This window comes from Oculina patagonica, chromosome 4 (genome assembly GCF_052425735.1).
Source record: "Oculina patagonica isolate OP01 chromosome 4, crgOcupat, whole genome shotgun sequence".
Lineage (NCBI taxonomy): Eukaryota > Metazoa > Cnidaria > Anthozoa > Scleractinia > Oculinidae > Oculina > Oculina patagonica.
The window spans coordinates 40690387-40707359 of NC_135761.1; the positions used below are offsets into that span (position 1 = coordinate 40690387).

The window sequence follows — 16973 nt, forward strand, 5'->3', positions numbered from 1 at the left end:
GTGGCAGGGGGCACTGTGAAGTCCGCAGAAGAGATGGTGGTGCAGCAGTCATCCTATTAAAAGAGCTTGTCCAGCTTAGCCTCCTGCCTCCCAAATGCACACTCTAGTCATTCTAACATGGTCCTCATCAGGTCGAAGTTCGTCTGTGGTAGCTTTTTCACCGTTCTTGTTTATTTGCTGAAAAAAGTCACAGAAATCAGGTGTTATGCTATCAAAGCTGTAACACATAGCCCACGCTAAAAAAACTAAATCGACAAAGAACCTACAATAGGACGTTTAGATACGCAATTTTTTAAAATTAGAGTGTTGGGAATTATATTTTTTTGAACAGTATTGTTCCTTGAAATAATCTTTGGCTGAACACAGCTGCTGTGTGCTATTTCATAGTCTATCTAAAAGTGCTACTCCCACTCCCTCCCCCCTCTTGTCCGCGCACAAAACAGAAATAGGGGGAAAACTGTTTGCTCGTTGTGAAAGTTCTAAAATGGCCCGGATTTTTAAAACGATCCGTGGAAATTGCAGGAAAACTTAAAATTTCAGAATTTATTTGAATATGAGAGGAAATGTCAGCTCTGAGTTGAGTTTCTCACAAGGGTGAGAAATATATTTTCTGGGTCAAATGGTTAAGCAACTAACATTCATTAAATAAAATTGATCTTAGGCTACAGTCCCTGAATACAGCTTAAACAATAACTTATGAGGGCCATGTTATCAACCGTGCTGATGGCTTTGCTGAGTAAATCTTCAACATTCCTTTTATCATCCTTCTCTACATCGGAGACATCAGAACCAGACCAATCTTGCACGTGTAGGCACTGGCTGGCTCCGTTTGTTCTTCTTGAGCTGGGCCTGTAACTAGGGAAGCCAATGGGCCGTCATATCCAGAGTCTGAAGACTCGGAAGATGAAACAACATCTGTTTCCTTTGTGGGTGATGCTGTATCCAAAATCTAACAAAATATTTGATAATTAACTACAAGATTGTAAACCTATTTTAATCTAGTGTTTACTACATACGTCTTATCTTCGTTGCCTTTTTTGAAACTTAGATACATGTGCAACAAAAAAACTAATAAAAACCCATACTGTAAATTATCCTGCCACTTTGAGCCCTGTTTATTGTGAGGGATGTTTCAGTACTGAGGTCAAATGTTTTTCATAAAGAATTACATAGCAAACATGAACAGTGGGTTTCCATATCAGGTCTAGCTCGAGGATAGATTGTCCTAAGCAACCAGCCACAATGTCACTTTCCTGGATCTTTATGAGCTCTTTAATTGGGGCGTCAAGGGGGAGCCTTTGGCTGGCCTCCTCAATACACTCTTAATCCCGGGTTTACGTTCAAGAATTTCTCCATCGGTATCTCGTACCCAGCAAAGATCATCACTGGGTCGCGTCCATCACGGCTGTCAGTTCTTTGCTGGCCTCTCTTCCAAAATCTTTTCCTGCCGTTGGTATTAGCCTGTATGCTTCGTCCACAAAAAGGACACTGCCACACGCTTTGAGTATCTTTGCTTTCGTCTTCTCAGTGGTAGAACCCAGATATTGGCCTACTTGATCTGATCTTTGAACTTCCACTACCTTATTTTTACAATTTTTTTTTGATGCTGTAAAGAAGTTCTGTGAAGGGACAGTTAAGAAATATTCTGGTGTAAAAAATGAGTTTTACAGTTTCAAAGATTGTCATCTATTTTGATTCAGGTAGGATGTATTCAAACAGTACCTGCAACGCGCCTTGCAAAGGTTGTTTTGGCAGTACCAGGGTTTTCCCGCAAACACCAGATGGATGGGTGATTCAGTGTTAATTTTACAGCCTAGTCCCTTTCGCCTGTCATTTTGAAGCTGAGTACGCATGAATAATAAATAATAATAATAACAGTTCTCAGCACGCACTTTACATAGGTCTCAGTGCGTTTACATTTGAAATTTTAAAGTAAAAATATAAAAACCCGATTTAAATTACAATCAGATAAAAATACGCTAAGGATAACCTAATTTAATTACAATTGATAAAAAATAAAAATGACAATAAAAACATGGCGAACTTGTTGAAAATATATCGAACTAAATAAATATGTCTTAAAAAGTGTTTTAAAAGTGGAGACTGAAGGGGCATTCTTTACTGTTGTTGGTAGTGTATTCCAAAGTCTCGGCGCAGCAATGGAAAAGGCCCAACTCCGTATGTAGAGGTGGCCGATCTTGGAAATTTAAGCAAATTTTGCGAGGCCGAGCGTAGACAACGTGATGGCACGTATTGGTCAAGAAGATCTACAATGTATGACGGAGCATAGCCATTCATAGCTTTATAGGTAAACAACAAGATCTTAAACGAAATGCATTCGCTAACAGGCAGCCAGTGTAATTGTTGTAGAATAGGGCTTATGTGATCCGTGCGCTTTGCCTTAACCACCAATCTCGCAGCAGTGTTCTGAATGCGTTGTAACTTTTGAAGTTCAGTAGAGGGCAAGCCGTACAATAGACTATTGCAGTAGTCCAACTTGGATGTTATGAAAGCATGTACTAAGCGCTCGGTGCTGCTCTGGCTTATGTATTTCCTTACTCTACCAATGTTACGAAGCGCCAGGGATGCGTGACGGCAGATGTTGTTAACGTGGCTGGTCATGGTGAGGTGGCGATCAAAAACACTTCCCAGATTACGAGCTTTGTTTGCGCAGGATACAATGTTTACGCCAAAAGAAATATTCGATAATGGAGGATGCCGAGTAAAGCGAGATGTGAGATGAAGAACTTCTGTCTTAGTCGGGTTGCAGACTAGCTTATAAGTAAGAAAGAATGCTTGGATATCATTAATACACAGCTCCAAATTGAGAAGCGCAGGCTGTCTTGCTGCAGGGTTCAAAATAATGTAGAGTTGTGAATCATCAGCGTACATCATACAGTCCAGCCCGTGAGCCTTGATGACGTCTTGTAGGGGTCCGAAGTATAGGGCAAATAACAGAGGACCCAAAACTGATCCCTGTGGGACACCCGATGTGAGAGGCTGCGGTTTGGAATTTAAATTGCGGTATAAAGGATGAAATTAAATTTTTCTATGAACCGTAGAAATTGTTCCTTCAGCTTTGCCAGCCCAACAAACCCATTCATTTCCTTCTCTATCTGATGTAGTACCACTTCGTGCTTCACTGGAAAGGATAAAAGTTTCAAAGCAGTATTGCAATAGCAATATTTAAAGTAAAGTTTCCACTGCACTTAAGACTTAGAAGACAGCTGGAAATTCTTCTGTTTGACTAGCACCATTGAAGTTTAATTGCTTAATTAATTAATTAATTGATTTTTTAAAATGAATAAATAAGTCTTAAAGAATGCATTAATTAAAATGCTATAGTTTTCAGTTCCTTATGAAATTGTCGTTGTACTTTTCCCGTAACCTATTTTTTTGATTGAGGCCTTATGTGCCACGAGGCACAAAGAAGCTAGGTAACAGTATTTTTTTAATTGAAAAAATAAAAATAATTGAACTAAACAGAATGTGGCGTTCTGCGGTTCTTTACAAATTTCCTTAGAGTATAAAACTTCCAACTAAACTGAAAATATATTGACATTAAGTGCCCAGGCGAACACATCGGACAAATTCGCCCTCAGTCGGAAGGTTGCGGTATAAAGGATGAAATTAAATTTACCTAACCTTCATAGTACTACTTTCATAGTAAAGCGACTTGAGGAAAAACATGACAGATTGTCATAAATACCTGTGTCTTGGATGATGACACAATCATCTTCTTCTCCAACACTGAGTCAATCAAAAGAAATCATTGTAAGCAGCAACAAATGATAAAATTGAGTTTTAAAATTTCACGTTGAATGGAAAAAGTCTAAAAAAGCAATCTTGGACAAAACTGTTGAAAAAACTTTGACAAATTAATCACTCGTGTAAGGAGCCCATGGCATAAATACCTATGTCTTGGATATTATTAATGTTGTTGTGTTGTAAAAAAAATCGGTAAAATGAGTCAAACGGCAGACAGGTTTTTATACCACGAGATGCAGATGTATTTTCATTTGCTTTGGGGTAATTTATGACAATGGGTTGAAAACCAAGGTAAATAAATCGGTACATGTACTAAGGATAACATTAATTTCACCTAACCTTAACAGTGTTTCACTTTGCGCGCTTGACGAGGGAAAGCTTGGCCTTTTGATGTTGTTCCAGGACTTAATATAGAAAGCAGTAATTGGTTACAGTCAAGGGCAAAATTATATTAATATAAACTTTAATCAGTCTGGGCTATTGAACCGGCTTATGAAACACAATTCTAGGTTCCCGGCAACCCATCTGTAATTTGTTGTCTTGTAAGTTCTCTGTTCGGTTTGTTGATCGCTGTTCTAATTGGCTTCTCACATAGATTTGATCAGGTACGTAACGTAAAGCAAACACATCTGTCATACACGGCGTACTAATTAACTTAATTTTTTTAGTCGCAAATTTTTGGCTCGATAAAAGGATAGAAGGATTGAAATGAACAGCGTTGAACAATTTAGGCTAACCTTTTCAAAAGTGACATCCTTCACAGAGCCCAATGTTAATTCTGAAAATCTGGGAATAGCTAATGCCAACCCAGGACATTAACAGTTTTAATGCAGACATTCGGCAAATGGTATTGCACATACAGCCCCTTCTAGAATGAATATACACAATGCAAAATGCACAATGTTGTATTGTTGGTGACGTGGTGTTTTCTTTTTAATTGATATATTGGTATATATATATTTTTACTTCAAACGATTATGTAAAAAAAAGGACAACAAAGGATATCATAGCAAGCAGGTCATCTGTCATTGTCAATTCTTTCACATGCAGACCATCGTATACAGTACTACAAGAAATACGATTCTCCTTAATAATGAACTAACTTAAATATACAGTTTCATCTATTAAGCTACTCTGGGGGGAGGGGGGAGGGGAGGGGGAAGTGAGACAGGAAGAACTGAATGACTTATTTATTGCAGTGCTCGTGCGATGGCCAATAATCTAAGTGATAACAACCTTATCAACAACAAACTACATATATACTTACTATTTATCGCTTGCTTCTCCTCCTGTTCTTATACAGGCATAATATCGCTCTTCCTCGGACTTCACTATAATTGCGAATAGCTGGTAAGTTTCAATGGGCAAAGACGTATCCACTGCACTATGCAGCGTATCATCTTCAGGCTTAACAAGGTCTTCCAACGGTATGGCGATGTCCTGCTGGCGTTTAAAATAGTTGTAACAGGGATTAAACACGTCTAACACAATGAAGAATGATATAACCAATGTGGTCATAAATGAAAAGCAAACGAAATTGCTTAAAGAAAGAATTGATTAGAAGCGTGTTTGAAGCCAATTAACAGTATCCCGAAATTAAAAGCAAATTGACGATTTTATTTCGTCAAAAAAAGTAAAAAAAGTAAAATGCAATTGGAATGCATGAAATAAACCAGTTACCATTTTCTACTTGAGAAGAATATGTAGACTTCCATTCATCTTTCCAATTTGAGAATGGAATAGTTTCTCCTTGTTTTAAGGTATCGTTTAAAGCATCACGCAAACAATGGGTTTCTGTTACTGGCATCTTCACATTTATCATCATGGATGTTTGAGAAGATCTTGTTGAGAAACGTTACCCTCAAACAGAACAAATTAAATAACTTCATCTCGTCGTTATAGCTTGATTACCCAAAAAAAGAAAAGTCCTCAAGATGTCAAAAAATGCACAAATGGTCTCTCCAAAAAGGATTTCATTATCGCTTGCAAGAAGCTCCTCTCTAAGCTTAGCTGCGAAATTTCGTGCAAGGTAGTGCATTTGCACTACCTTCTTTGTTTGTTCCTCTATTGTCTGTCCAATGGCAATGATGTCATCTGCAGCCTTTTTCAGGTACCTTTTCACCACCCACGTTGAACCATTGAAGCCCCTGTCATTGGACGTTGCTTTGAAGGCCTTCCGAAAACCTCCAGTTCCAAATGGCTCGGGTTCAATGGAAAACTCCACGGTTGTTGGTCTTCCGGTCCACGCCATTCCCGACATGTCAAAATTGAAGATCTCTACAGAGGTTGTGGTATTGTCGATGAGCTCTCCCAATTTTAGCATGTCAACAACTGACAGGCTTCGAGGGACAAATTTGCTTGGGCTTTGAGATGACGCTCTTTGAGGTACTGATGTGACAGCAGCCGCGCCATGCCCAGCATTTTGACCGTGGGAAATTTCGCTAATCTTTCTTTTTCGCCGCTCACTGACCCCCGCTGAAACTTCAATCGGAGCGTCCTCGACTTTGCCCTCAATGAAGCGAACGTGAATTACCTTCAAGGTGGGCAACTGTTTTACAGAGGAACAGGAAGGTCCCTGTTCCCCTGCGAGTACATCACAGGACATCGTTTCAGTCATACCGTAATGCTTCATGCAGGCTTTCTTGATGTTGTTAACGGAAATCTCGTCGAACTGTTCGAAAGGGACGAACTCACGTGCTCCAACTCGAGAGTATTTCTGAGCTTTGCCGGAGACTTCTGCACTCAGACCCTGAACAACTATGGTCTCAAGGTCTTTCGCTGACTTTCCAGAATCCTTTTTTCCCTTTTTACCTTGGCGTAGCTCTTTCATTTTCTCTTGACTTGTCACCTTGCACAGTGCGCAAAGCATTATAGGTAAATGCACCTAAATGCATTCTGGTCTATGGCAACGATAGGCCATGACATTTTTTTTTTTTTTTTTTTGCTATGGCAATGATAGGCCATGGCCAATGTTGTTTTCATTTTACATATATATATTTTTCTTATGGCAGCGATAGGCCATGGACAATTTTGCTTTTATTTAAGTTTGATTTCTTTTTAATTCTGTTTTTAATTTTTTTTACAACGATTTTAAAGCAAATTACTTTTGGTTCCGGTTCAAGATTATTTTCATTTTTGAAACCACTTTGTTTTCACATAGTTCTTAAAATAATTTATTTTTCATCGAAAATAACTTTGAAAAAATATAATTTTGCTTAAAAAAAAACAAAAAAAACATTTAAAAAAACAACAAAAAAAGAAAATAAAACATATATTTACAAGAAATATGTTGAGATAATGGGTTTTTTTGCTATGGCAGCCCTAGGCCACCATAGAGGTGTTATTTGTCGAATCCCCTCTCTACTACTAAAATATATCATCTTTAAGGCTCTTATAAGCTATAGATAAGCTGTCCAGTTTGGCATTAATTTTTGTTGTTTATTTGACAGTGTAACGTACATTATAGCAGCAGTAGCAAAGACAGGATAAATGTTCATTACCTCAATGCTTCAGCATTTTTCTAGTGATTATATTCTGTTGAAGTAGATACTGCAGAATTTTTGTTTGTATGGCAAATTAGAACAGTGGCAAATAACAATATTTGTCCTTGGCCAGACATCAAGACGTGGTCTCTTTGCACCTAGCATTGTTGATAGTAGAAATTAGAAAATTTTAGTTTGATTTTCGGAACAAGTCATTCGATTTGCTGCCCTATGGAGCTCCATTTCCGCCAAAATTCGATGTTGATATTTGACATTCGATGTTGACATTTGACATTCAATTTGTTGTATTTTATGCCAATTATTCAATGTTTCATTCAACTTAGTTTATTTTGAGTTCAATCGTACCGATTGTACATGCGACTTCTCTGTTCCCACATTCAACATTACGAATGCGATATGCTTAATCGGCGATTCTTTTTGGTTCAAATAAGAATGTCGACCATTTGCATTTAACATTTGAAGGTCCGTTTTTAACATTCTTGATCAGCTTTGATCATGTTTCCTTCCTGATAACGCAAAATCCAACTTCTCGCATTCGGCGTCGTTCGACATCCTTCCGCAATCCAAGAAGTAATAACATCGCAGGCGCACACAATCCCCGCACCCTCCGGGTGAGGGAAGTGACAAATAGCCCTCCAGTAGAGTGGAGTAGCGAGAATTTACCCTACCCCTAGACAATCGGATGTTGTTCGCATTTTCAACATGGCGGATTGAAAACATCTTCGCGCTGTTGGTCGCCCATTCGAGTTATTTCTGAAGTGACTAAAGAATGAGGTATGTACCGTTTAAAAATAATATGATAAACATTACCCTGATTTGAAATACCTATAAATACCTTGTTGGTTTGCAAAATTGTCCCGTTTGAATAATTTGTCATTTAAGCTTAAGAGTTTCCTGCTTTAGCAACAGTATTTGTTTAATGCTTTCTGCTTATAAAGGCGATTAAGACGGAATCCACTAGGAAGTCGAGTAATATTTATTAAAGTTGGACAAAAATCAAGTACCAGAATAATTTAAATCCTATTGCGTTATTTCCTACCCTTAATAAAAGGTAAAGATGTAAGTAATTATCTGTGATAACACCAACAACAATTTCTTATCAGAGTCTGAGAAAATGAATTTCAAAGTTCACAAGGTATAGGAAAAATCTCACGTGTAGCCATTTTGTAAATTCGTCTTAAGCGATTCAGTGGAATTCAGCGGAACTTCAAAATGTGTTTTCGATGTGTGGTGTTGTTATAAAAGATTTCTTTCGATAAGATATTTGAAGCAGTAACACAAAAGCTTGCAATCAGGTGTAAATAGTTTTAGTACATAATTTTGTCCAATAACTACTCGAAGTCCTGGCGGATTTCCTCTTAAACGTTTCGAGACGATTCAAAATATCTAAACCTCCGCTTGCTATTCCTGTAAATGACTAGTACTTAACTTCTGGGACAAAGTATTTTCATGACAAAACATTTCTTTCCATAAAATTCAATTCATCATTAAATTGCCCTAGCAAATTAAATCACTGGTATGACTGATATGAATTATACGTGCGCTTCAACAGATGGCAGCTGACATACCGTACTTGTGTGATGCTATCCGAGATATTATCAGTGATATTGACAGATTTTGGGTGTCTGGAGATCCATCAACTGACTTTCAACCCATAATTTCTAAACTTGACCTTGTACAAAGAATAGCAGTTAGCCTTGATATAGATGATGTGGTTACAGAGCTGGTTGGACGTGCATTCAGGAAATTGGTTGAGACTGATCAAAGCAACCACGCTGGATACCAAGCTCCACTGAATTGTGGTGGAAGACGAGGAAGACCATCATTTGAAATAAATGAGGAGCAGCTTCAGTTTTTGCTTGAACAAGGTTTTAAAGTGCAGGACATAAGCAGCATTCTTGGGGTTAGTTCCAGGACTGTTGAGAGGAGGATGTCAAGCTTTGGATTGAGTGTATCAGGTATCATATGTGCTTGTGTACAATTAATTACTTTGACAAGGTAAATGATTGTAACATTGAGAATATGGTGAGAGTGCTCGCCACCCACTAATGTGGCCGGGTCTGATTTTCAGACCCTCAGATGTCACCACATAAGGATTTACCTTCTTCTTAGCTTCTTCCGGGTTTGTTGATGGTTCTCTGGGTTATCATTATCATAATTATAACTATAATAATTATTTTGATAATAATAACTATTCATTGTTGTTGTTGTTATTATTATGATTATGATTATTATGATTATCATTATCATCATTATCTTTATTATTATGCCACAATGTTTTTAAACATGTGAGGTGCGATGGCCTAATGGTTGGTGCACCAGCCTCAAATTGTGTGGTCCGAGTTTGAGTCACGGCCGGGGTCACTGTATTGTGTTCTTGGGCAAGACACTTTACTCTCATAGTGCCTCTCTCCACCCAGGTAAATAAATGGGTACCAGAAACATAATGCTGAGGGTACCCTGTGATGGTTTAACATCCCATTTCTGGGGTGTGTAGAAATATTCCTAGCCGTTTAATGCTACGAAAACCGGAATAACTCCGGCAGTGTGGGCCACATGGCTTATGGTTACCCCCAATGGTGACTTGGATACTACTGGTTCCTAAATAACAGAGTGACAGATATGCAGGCCTGTCAACTCCATTTTGCATAAATTTTCTTTCAGGCCTCTTGAACTCTGATTCTTTGTTTCAGGTATGTACAGTACTATAGATGACAGCCACTTGGATGCACTCGTTCAACATGCTTCAAATGAACATCCCGGAATTGGCATTCGAATGCTTAAAGGTTTCTTAAACAGTCAAGGGTTCCGGATTCAACGTGAGAGGATAAGATTATCACTGTTGCGAATTGACCCAATAGGCATAATGGAGAGGTGGAGACTAACTGTTAAGAGGAGAAAGTACAGTGTAAGGTTTCCTCTTTCCCTGTGGCACATAGATGGAAATCACAAACTCATAAGGTACTTATGTTGCCATTCCATTGGTTTATGGACAGTTCAGGTAAAGTACTTTCAGGTTTTATCACTGGAGTTTTCATTTTTAACCACACAAAAAAAATAAAATTCTCCATAAAAAGTTGGGAAGGATTGATACATATACAATGTATAAACAAAGAGAAATATTTCTTTTTTGATCAGTTTTATTGAATCCAGAGTCGAGACAAACATGATCACATCTCTACATTTTTTAATACAGTGGGACTGTGTGGTCAGCCTGTGTTTAAGTATGAGATACCACTGTCCTTGCTTGTCGCTCACAAGAAGTATTGTATACCAGATGTCACGCTATAAGACAACACAACTTTTGATTAACAGTCATTCAATACCAAAGTTGTCAGCTAATTTTGTTACTGTATGTTAATTTTTGACAATTTTTCTGTAAACTTTTAAGACATCATTGCCCCTGTATGCACTGCATGCCATGTATTTTAAGATGTGTTACCTTAAATTTGTGCAGATGGAGGATTGCCATTCATGGTGGCATAGATGGTTACTCAAGAATACCGGTCTTTTTGAAAGCTTCAAACAATAACAAGGCAAGCACTGTTTTGGCATGTTTCCTTGAAGCTGTGTCAGAGTTTGGCCTACCATCACGGGTACGTTCTGATAAAGGTGGAGAGAATGTGGAAGTATCCACATTTATGCTTAACCACGTCCAGCGAGGGCCCGGCAGAGGAAGTATGATAACAGGTACAATACTGCTGTGTTAAAAAGTAGATTTCTTAATAAGTACTTTACAATCATAAGGATGCGGCTTATCTGCGGGTGCGGCTTATCTGTGGGTGTTTACGGCAAACAAAACAAAACAACTACCCAGCAATCATACTAACAAAGGACAATAGTTTCTACCCACAATTATCTTTTGCCCTTTTTTCTTGTTGTCGCAAAACCAATGCCATATCGTCAAGGGGGTAGAAAATTTTCTCTAGACAACTGGCAGTGAGCAATCATTTTACAAGCCACTGACTTCTCATCCAAAAATTTAACTAATCAAAAAATTGGTAAATAAATAAAAATCTCCTTGCATTTTTATGATTTTGAAAGGTAATTGCTCATTTATATGTTAGGTGATAATTTGGGATAACAGGCTAACACTCCCCTTTTTTTTACTTCAGGAAAGAGTACACACAATCAAAGAATTGAACGGCTATGGAGAGATGTTTTTGGTGGATGTCTTGGTCTATTCTATGATCTTTTTTACGCCCTTGAAAATCAGGATGTGTTAAATCCTGATGACGAAAATCAGTTGTGGTGTCTGCATTATGTGTTTTTGCCAATCATAAACAGGCACTTGTGCAACTGGAAAGATGCATGGGTACATCATCCACTGCGGACAGAACGAAACAAAACACCCATGCAGTTATGGATTAGTGGGCTACAAGCCGCATGGGGTTCACAAGGTCCGGAAGATGAAGTATTTCAGGTATAAACACATTCGATTGAATAACCTTGATCACAATTAATATTGAACATCTATTTTCATATTATTGTGTCATCCCATTGCTCATTATTTGTATGAGTGGAAATTGAGTAAGTTGCAGACATTTTGATTTTTTTAAAGACTTTTGTGACTAAAATTTTATTTACGTTTGCTGTCTTCTATAATACTTAGTGATGATAATGATATGCGTCATAAGTTATGATATATCTCGAAGGGATCAAGTGAACTTTAAAAAAGGTTCTTATAAATTATAAGCTCAGTACTAAAGATAGTTTAACTCTTTCTAGGGTGATTATGCCAATTATGGTATCGACTGGCAAGGGCCTGTTCCTGAAACCTCTCCAGATTATGTTGATGTTCCTGATACAAACTGCCCATTTACTGAGGAGCAACGACGTGTATTGCCAAGGACAGAAAACTTAAGTTATATTGAGGGAGTTGAGGCATTCAGTTCTATTGTCAGCTTACTATGATTTGCATATGGAACACCAGAAAATCCAAAGCTGAAGACACAACAATTTATTTTTCAACATTATAAAAAAGTTATCAAACATACTGTAAAAAAGAGAGAACAGTAAATGACCTCAAATTAATTATTAATACACTGAACTGGAACCTGGCATTTTTAAATTTAAATATAACTTTATGAAAATCAGTTAAACTAAACCATCTGCAGAATTAATTCTGCCAGTTGGCCAAATTATCTTCAATGCCACATGAATTACTTTCAATTTTCATTCTACAATAAATATTCATTGTAAAAAATATATATATATACCGAACTGAAACAAGTGAAAAGTATATTATTAATATATAGATGCTATTTTTCCTTAAATTTTTTAAATTATTTCCTTTGTTTTGGTATGTTTCATTTACTTTTACTACAACCATGATATGTTTGATTTGATCATGTATTTTTTTTCAAGTATGTCTCACACGGACAAGCTCTAATCACAACCACCATCAAGGCATAAATTTACAACAAATTTGAAAATATTAATTTTAACATGAACTAGCAACTTCAGTTCCAAGAAAACACCATAGCCACTTAATCTATTAATGGCACACCTTTACAGAGATAGACTCTTCAATTTTGACCATCATGCGAAACTGAATCCTCGCGACCCAAACTTTAGAGCAATGTCCATATTTTTCTTAAAATCATCGTAGTTGGTGTGTTTAGTAGGCAGGACAATAGTCCTGAAACAAGTTTCAGCGAGCGGCAATACATTTGACCCATCGTCAAATTTTACCCTGAGTGAATCCTTAGGCAGAGTATCTGCACCAGTCCAAAAGTGAACAAGGGTAACCATCTGATAACCATCTTCACCTTAAAAGCAATTAATGCAGGTTTAAGATTGTATATATATTTTTTAAATTTTAAGCAAATTTAAGTTGCCACAGGTTTTAAAAGTCAGCTAAAGAAAATTAATTGATAACCTAAACAACTGATAACTTTACTGTTGATATCCCCCTCCCTCGATACTGTTCTAATAAATCAAATGATTTATTATGAGTTTTTAAAGCTATAATAATCCATGATATTTTTTTGATCAACGCTACAGTAGTCCATTAAAAATTTCTATATTTCATTCATAATCCTAATCCCTCCTGTTGTTTAGGACCAGGGCTAATACTTTTTGACAGAATTGATACAGTATTACAAAACAAAACATCATTTCAATTTGTGTCGCTGGTGAAAGGGAAACTATGATTTCGTTTAATGCTTCATTAACAATTGAAATGAAAAGTCCATGATTCAACATCTGACATATTGTTTTCAATTGATGTCTTACCTCTTGTTTCTCTTTCCAGTTCATCAATGTAGACTCCAAAGAACTCTGCAGTTCTTTCATTCTTTTCATTGCTATTTCTGTCTTCAAATGTCAATAACTCTTTAACCTCTTCTGCAAGGATTACCTTTTCCGCCTCATTAGGGAATACAGCCTTGATAAGGGATGGAGTCCTTCTCAAGTAGGTAATTAGCGAAACCTCCTCCATTCCTAGATAATAAGAGTATAATCGATTCACAAACTTGTCGATCTTGTTAGTCCACCCATAGATGCCATATTGTCTTTTTGGTGCTAATGTGAGAACATGACTGTGTTAATTGTATATGAAGGGGAAATGAATCCTGTTTATGTTGTTCCTGTGGTTCAACAAATACAAGAAGTTTGAATTGCAATCTTTATTGGTTTATACTTAGACAATCCCACTAATCTACTTCCTCCGGTTTCCTACATGCCTGATTTTCAGTCAATTTGGCTGCACCTTGTCGACCTGTATTCATTTGTAGAAAAATTCAGTTTGGGACTAGTTATGAGTGAGTCGATACCAGTGATGCCATTCCAATACCAAGAAACCCTTCTCACCTTGTGCCAATTCATCTAAACGTCTTTTATCAATCACATGGTAGACCATCAATCCCTCCAGAACCAGTTTCCGGTTGCCATACAGGTTGTCTGGATCAAGACCTGCCTCATACAGGTATGGTTCAAGAGATAATCGTGCATCTTGTGTATGGTCTTCATCATTGGGCAAGGAATCCAGCTAGAAATATAAAGGCAAACATTTTAAAGGAGACTAGGCAGGAGAAATAGTTTGCTAACTTGAAAGAATTAAACAAATATTTGAAATTACATGGCTATGCGGAACACCAGATTTGAAACTCCAAGTACAGCTGAATCCCCTGAAAATGGACACTAAAGGAACACAAAAAGCTACCTTTTAACCACCTTTAAGTGGACATCTCAAAAGCAGACACTTCACGAGAAGTTTGGCTGTACCAATATTTGTGTCTAGGGGGGGGAGGGTAATGTTACTAATCAAAGATAACAACTAACCTCCGATATCAGATTTCGCAATGTTATATCTGCAATATCTGCCAGTTCAATGGGTGGTGGCCGTTGGTCATCAGAAGCCCCTCCTCCTGTGGAAAAGTAGTGTTTTGCTGCTGGCGATAGACCAGCCCTAAAATAAGCTTCTTGTAGGTAGCAGCCATGTAATTCAGTAATTGATTAATTATTGTTTTCATTCACTTACTTCTCCTTCTGCCTGGTCTTCATTATTAATGTCAATATCCCTTTGAAGTGGCCTATGTATATTTTTGCTTGGCCTGCAAAATCCTTCAATCGTGAAGGTGTGTAGGGTGGGTTGATGGGGTGGAACCCTGCATCATCTCCACCGCCCCTCTGGTGAAGCATCAGCTCGTATCCCCCAGCTGTCGCCAGCTTGGGGAACTTTTCGATCATTTTTAAGTGACAATGATCTGACCCTGATCCAACGTCGAATGTGATACTCCCATCCCCCAGACCACCGTTACAAAGTGCAGCTTTTTCTCTAACACTTGTGGGGGTTTCGTGGCATCCTTCGATGCCAGGCAGACAAATTTTATAGTGCAAGTGGGGGGCCTCTTTCCTTTGGATTTTCCTTTGCCAGTTTGATTTGAAGTTCTGGCAGGCCTGCCAAAACTAAATAGCCTCCTCTGTTCTGCAGCTGCGGCAGCAGCTGCAGTGGTGGGCGCCATGATAGCTTGTGTTGATTGTGTTGGCACAGCTGATAACAAATTCAAATACAAATAGGAAAGTTCAATCAGAAGCATTTTTAAAACATGTATTAATGTTCTTACATTTTTTTGGCACTGATTACAATCTTCTACATTTCCAAAAATATTTAATATATATTTAAATTTTAATATACCTGTAGGCTAAAACAGTGTGGCTGAGTGGTTAGAGTGCTGGACTAATTACCCAGTCTACATTTTCACAGGGCCGTAACCAAACCTTTGCAATAGATGAGGCAAGATATTGTTTGGAGGTTCTGAAAGTATCCTCCAGAAAATTTTGAAATCTAGTAGATCTGAAACCCTTCCTTTCTTAAAAATTTCCCATGGCATATTTGTTGAGAAAAATCAATCGTGTTAAACCTAGGACTACTCCTGCTTCCCACTCGCTCATCCCCAGTGAACTGCCCCTGTTTCACTCCAGCAAAAGCTCTGTCACGCCCTGAAAATCTATTCCATGAGGGGGGGGGTGGGGGGGGTTGAGGTTGGGGTTGAATATAAGTAATTTTCCTGCCATTTGAAAGTTTGTCGTAGTTTGCTTGGCACAACGTAATCGAAATAGATTAAATTTATTGGCGACACCGTTTCTTAAGCTTAAGAGGGAAATTTGTCAGCTTGCTCCATGCTCCCCTTAGCCTTCCCGCCACCATGCGCCACGTGGGTATTACACAAGCTACTGTCTGAGTCTGCTTCATAACGAGCCAGTAATTGTAAATGTACATCCCATCACGATGCTTTAACTAAAGAAAAAAGCTTAAATGCGTTCGGAACGATTTGTCCGGTCACCTTCCCAATAGTCTATAATTCAAATTCCATATTGACGCTTGATGCAAGCACACTTCATATTCAAATATATTCAAATTAATTCGAGTAGTATCATTTTATAAGACAAAAGCTTACCTGTTGACGGCGAGGACGTCGTCGGTGAACTTGCATCGAGGGATTCCAAAGCCCTCAACAAGTTTTGGCGAACTTCGATGATATTGTTGTTGTTCATAATTATTAAATGCAGCAAACGAAGACAATCCGGCGAGATCGATAGCTCTGACAGCGTGCTGTAATACGACAAGATTACGATTGTCTAGGGGTAGGGTAAATTCTCGCTACTCCACTCTACTGGAGGGCTATTTTCCACTTCCCTCACCCGGAGGGTGCGGGGATTGTGTGCGCCTGCGATGTTATTACTTCTTGGATTGCGGAAGGATGTCGAACGACACCGAATGCGAGAAGTTGGATTTTGCGTTATCAGGAAGGAAACATGATCAAAGCTGATCAAGAATGTTGAAAACGGACCTTCGAATGTTAAATGCAAATGGTCGACATTCTTATTTGAACCAAAAAGAATCGCCGATTAAGCATATCGCATTCGTAATGTTGAATGTGGGAACAGAGAAGTCCCATGTACAATCGGTACGATTGAACTCAAAATAAACTAAGTTGAATGAAACATTGAATAATTTGGCATAAAATACAACAAATTGAATGTCAAATGTCAACATCGAATGTCAAATATCAACATCGAATTTTGGCGGAAATGGAGCTCCATACTGCCCTGCATCCTCCAAATCTTTTTTCTTTCACGAATTTCCCGCCAAATGGCCCTCTTTCTACTGTAAAACCGAATAGATACTGGGAACGAGTATGACCATATTTGGCATGATGATAGCCTGCGTCTGAACTTCTGGCAGATTTCGCGCCA

The 16973-nt window shown here is 38.1% G+C and overlaps 2 protein-coding genes across 2 annotated transcripts; one reads left to right on the forward strand and one right to left on the reverse strand.

The window, feature by feature from the left end:
- Window positions 1-7946: 7946 nt before the first annotated feature.
- On the forward strand, window positions 7947-12493 carry LOC144650222 (uncharacterized). Its single transcript, XM_078509875.1, has 6 exons — window positions 7947-8045; window positions 8824-9229; window positions 9965-10232; window positions 10729-10961; window positions 11387-11694; window positions 12000-12493. Exons 2-6 carry the CDS (start codon window positions 8824-8826, stop codon window positions 12183-12185), a joined length of 1401 nt encoding a protein of 466 aa, XP_078366001.1. The 5' UTR covers window positions 7947-8045; the 3' UTR covers window positions 12186-12493.
- A 90-nt stretch (window positions 12494-12583) lies between these two features.
- On the reverse strand, window positions 12584-16271 carry LOC144648453 (uncharacterized). The gene is made up of 6 exons (XM_078508001.1): window positions 16175-16271; window positions 14986-15267; window positions 14556-14641; window positions 14085-14262; window positions 13509-13715; window positions 12584-13042 (listed from the first exon to the last, which is right to left on the reverse strand). Exons 1-6 carry the CDS (start codon window positions 16269-16271, stop codon window positions 12813-12815), a joined length of 1080 nt encoding a protein of 359 aa, XP_078364127.1. The 3' UTR covers window positions 12584-12812.
- Between the last annotated feature and the right edge of the window lie 702 nt (window positions 16272-16973).

Coding starts and splice junctions, on each gene's coding strand:
- LOC144648453 (XM_078508001.1), bottom strand. CDS start 16,271: ATGAACAACAACAATATCATCGAAGTTCGCCAAAACTTGTTGAGGGCT. Junction 15,268..16,174: donor GACGTCCTCGCCGTCAACAG/GTAAGCTTTTGT, acceptor ATTTGTTATCAG/CTGTGCCAACACAATCAACA. Junction 14,642..14,985: donor ACATTCGACGTTGGATCAGG/GTCAGATCATTG, acceptor ACTTTTCCACAG/GAGGAGGGGCTTCTGATGAC.
- LOC144650222 (XM_078509875.1), top strand. CDS start 8,824: ATGGCAGCTGACATACCGTACTTGTGTGATGCTATCCGAGATATTATC. Junction 9,230..9,964: donor CTTTGGATTGAGTGTATCAG/GTATCATATGTG, acceptor TCTTTGTTTCAG/GTATGTACAGTACTATAGAT. Junction 11,695..11,999: donor CGGAAGATGAAGTATTTCAG/GTATAAACACAT, acceptor AACTCTTTCTAG/GGTGATTATGCCAATTATGG.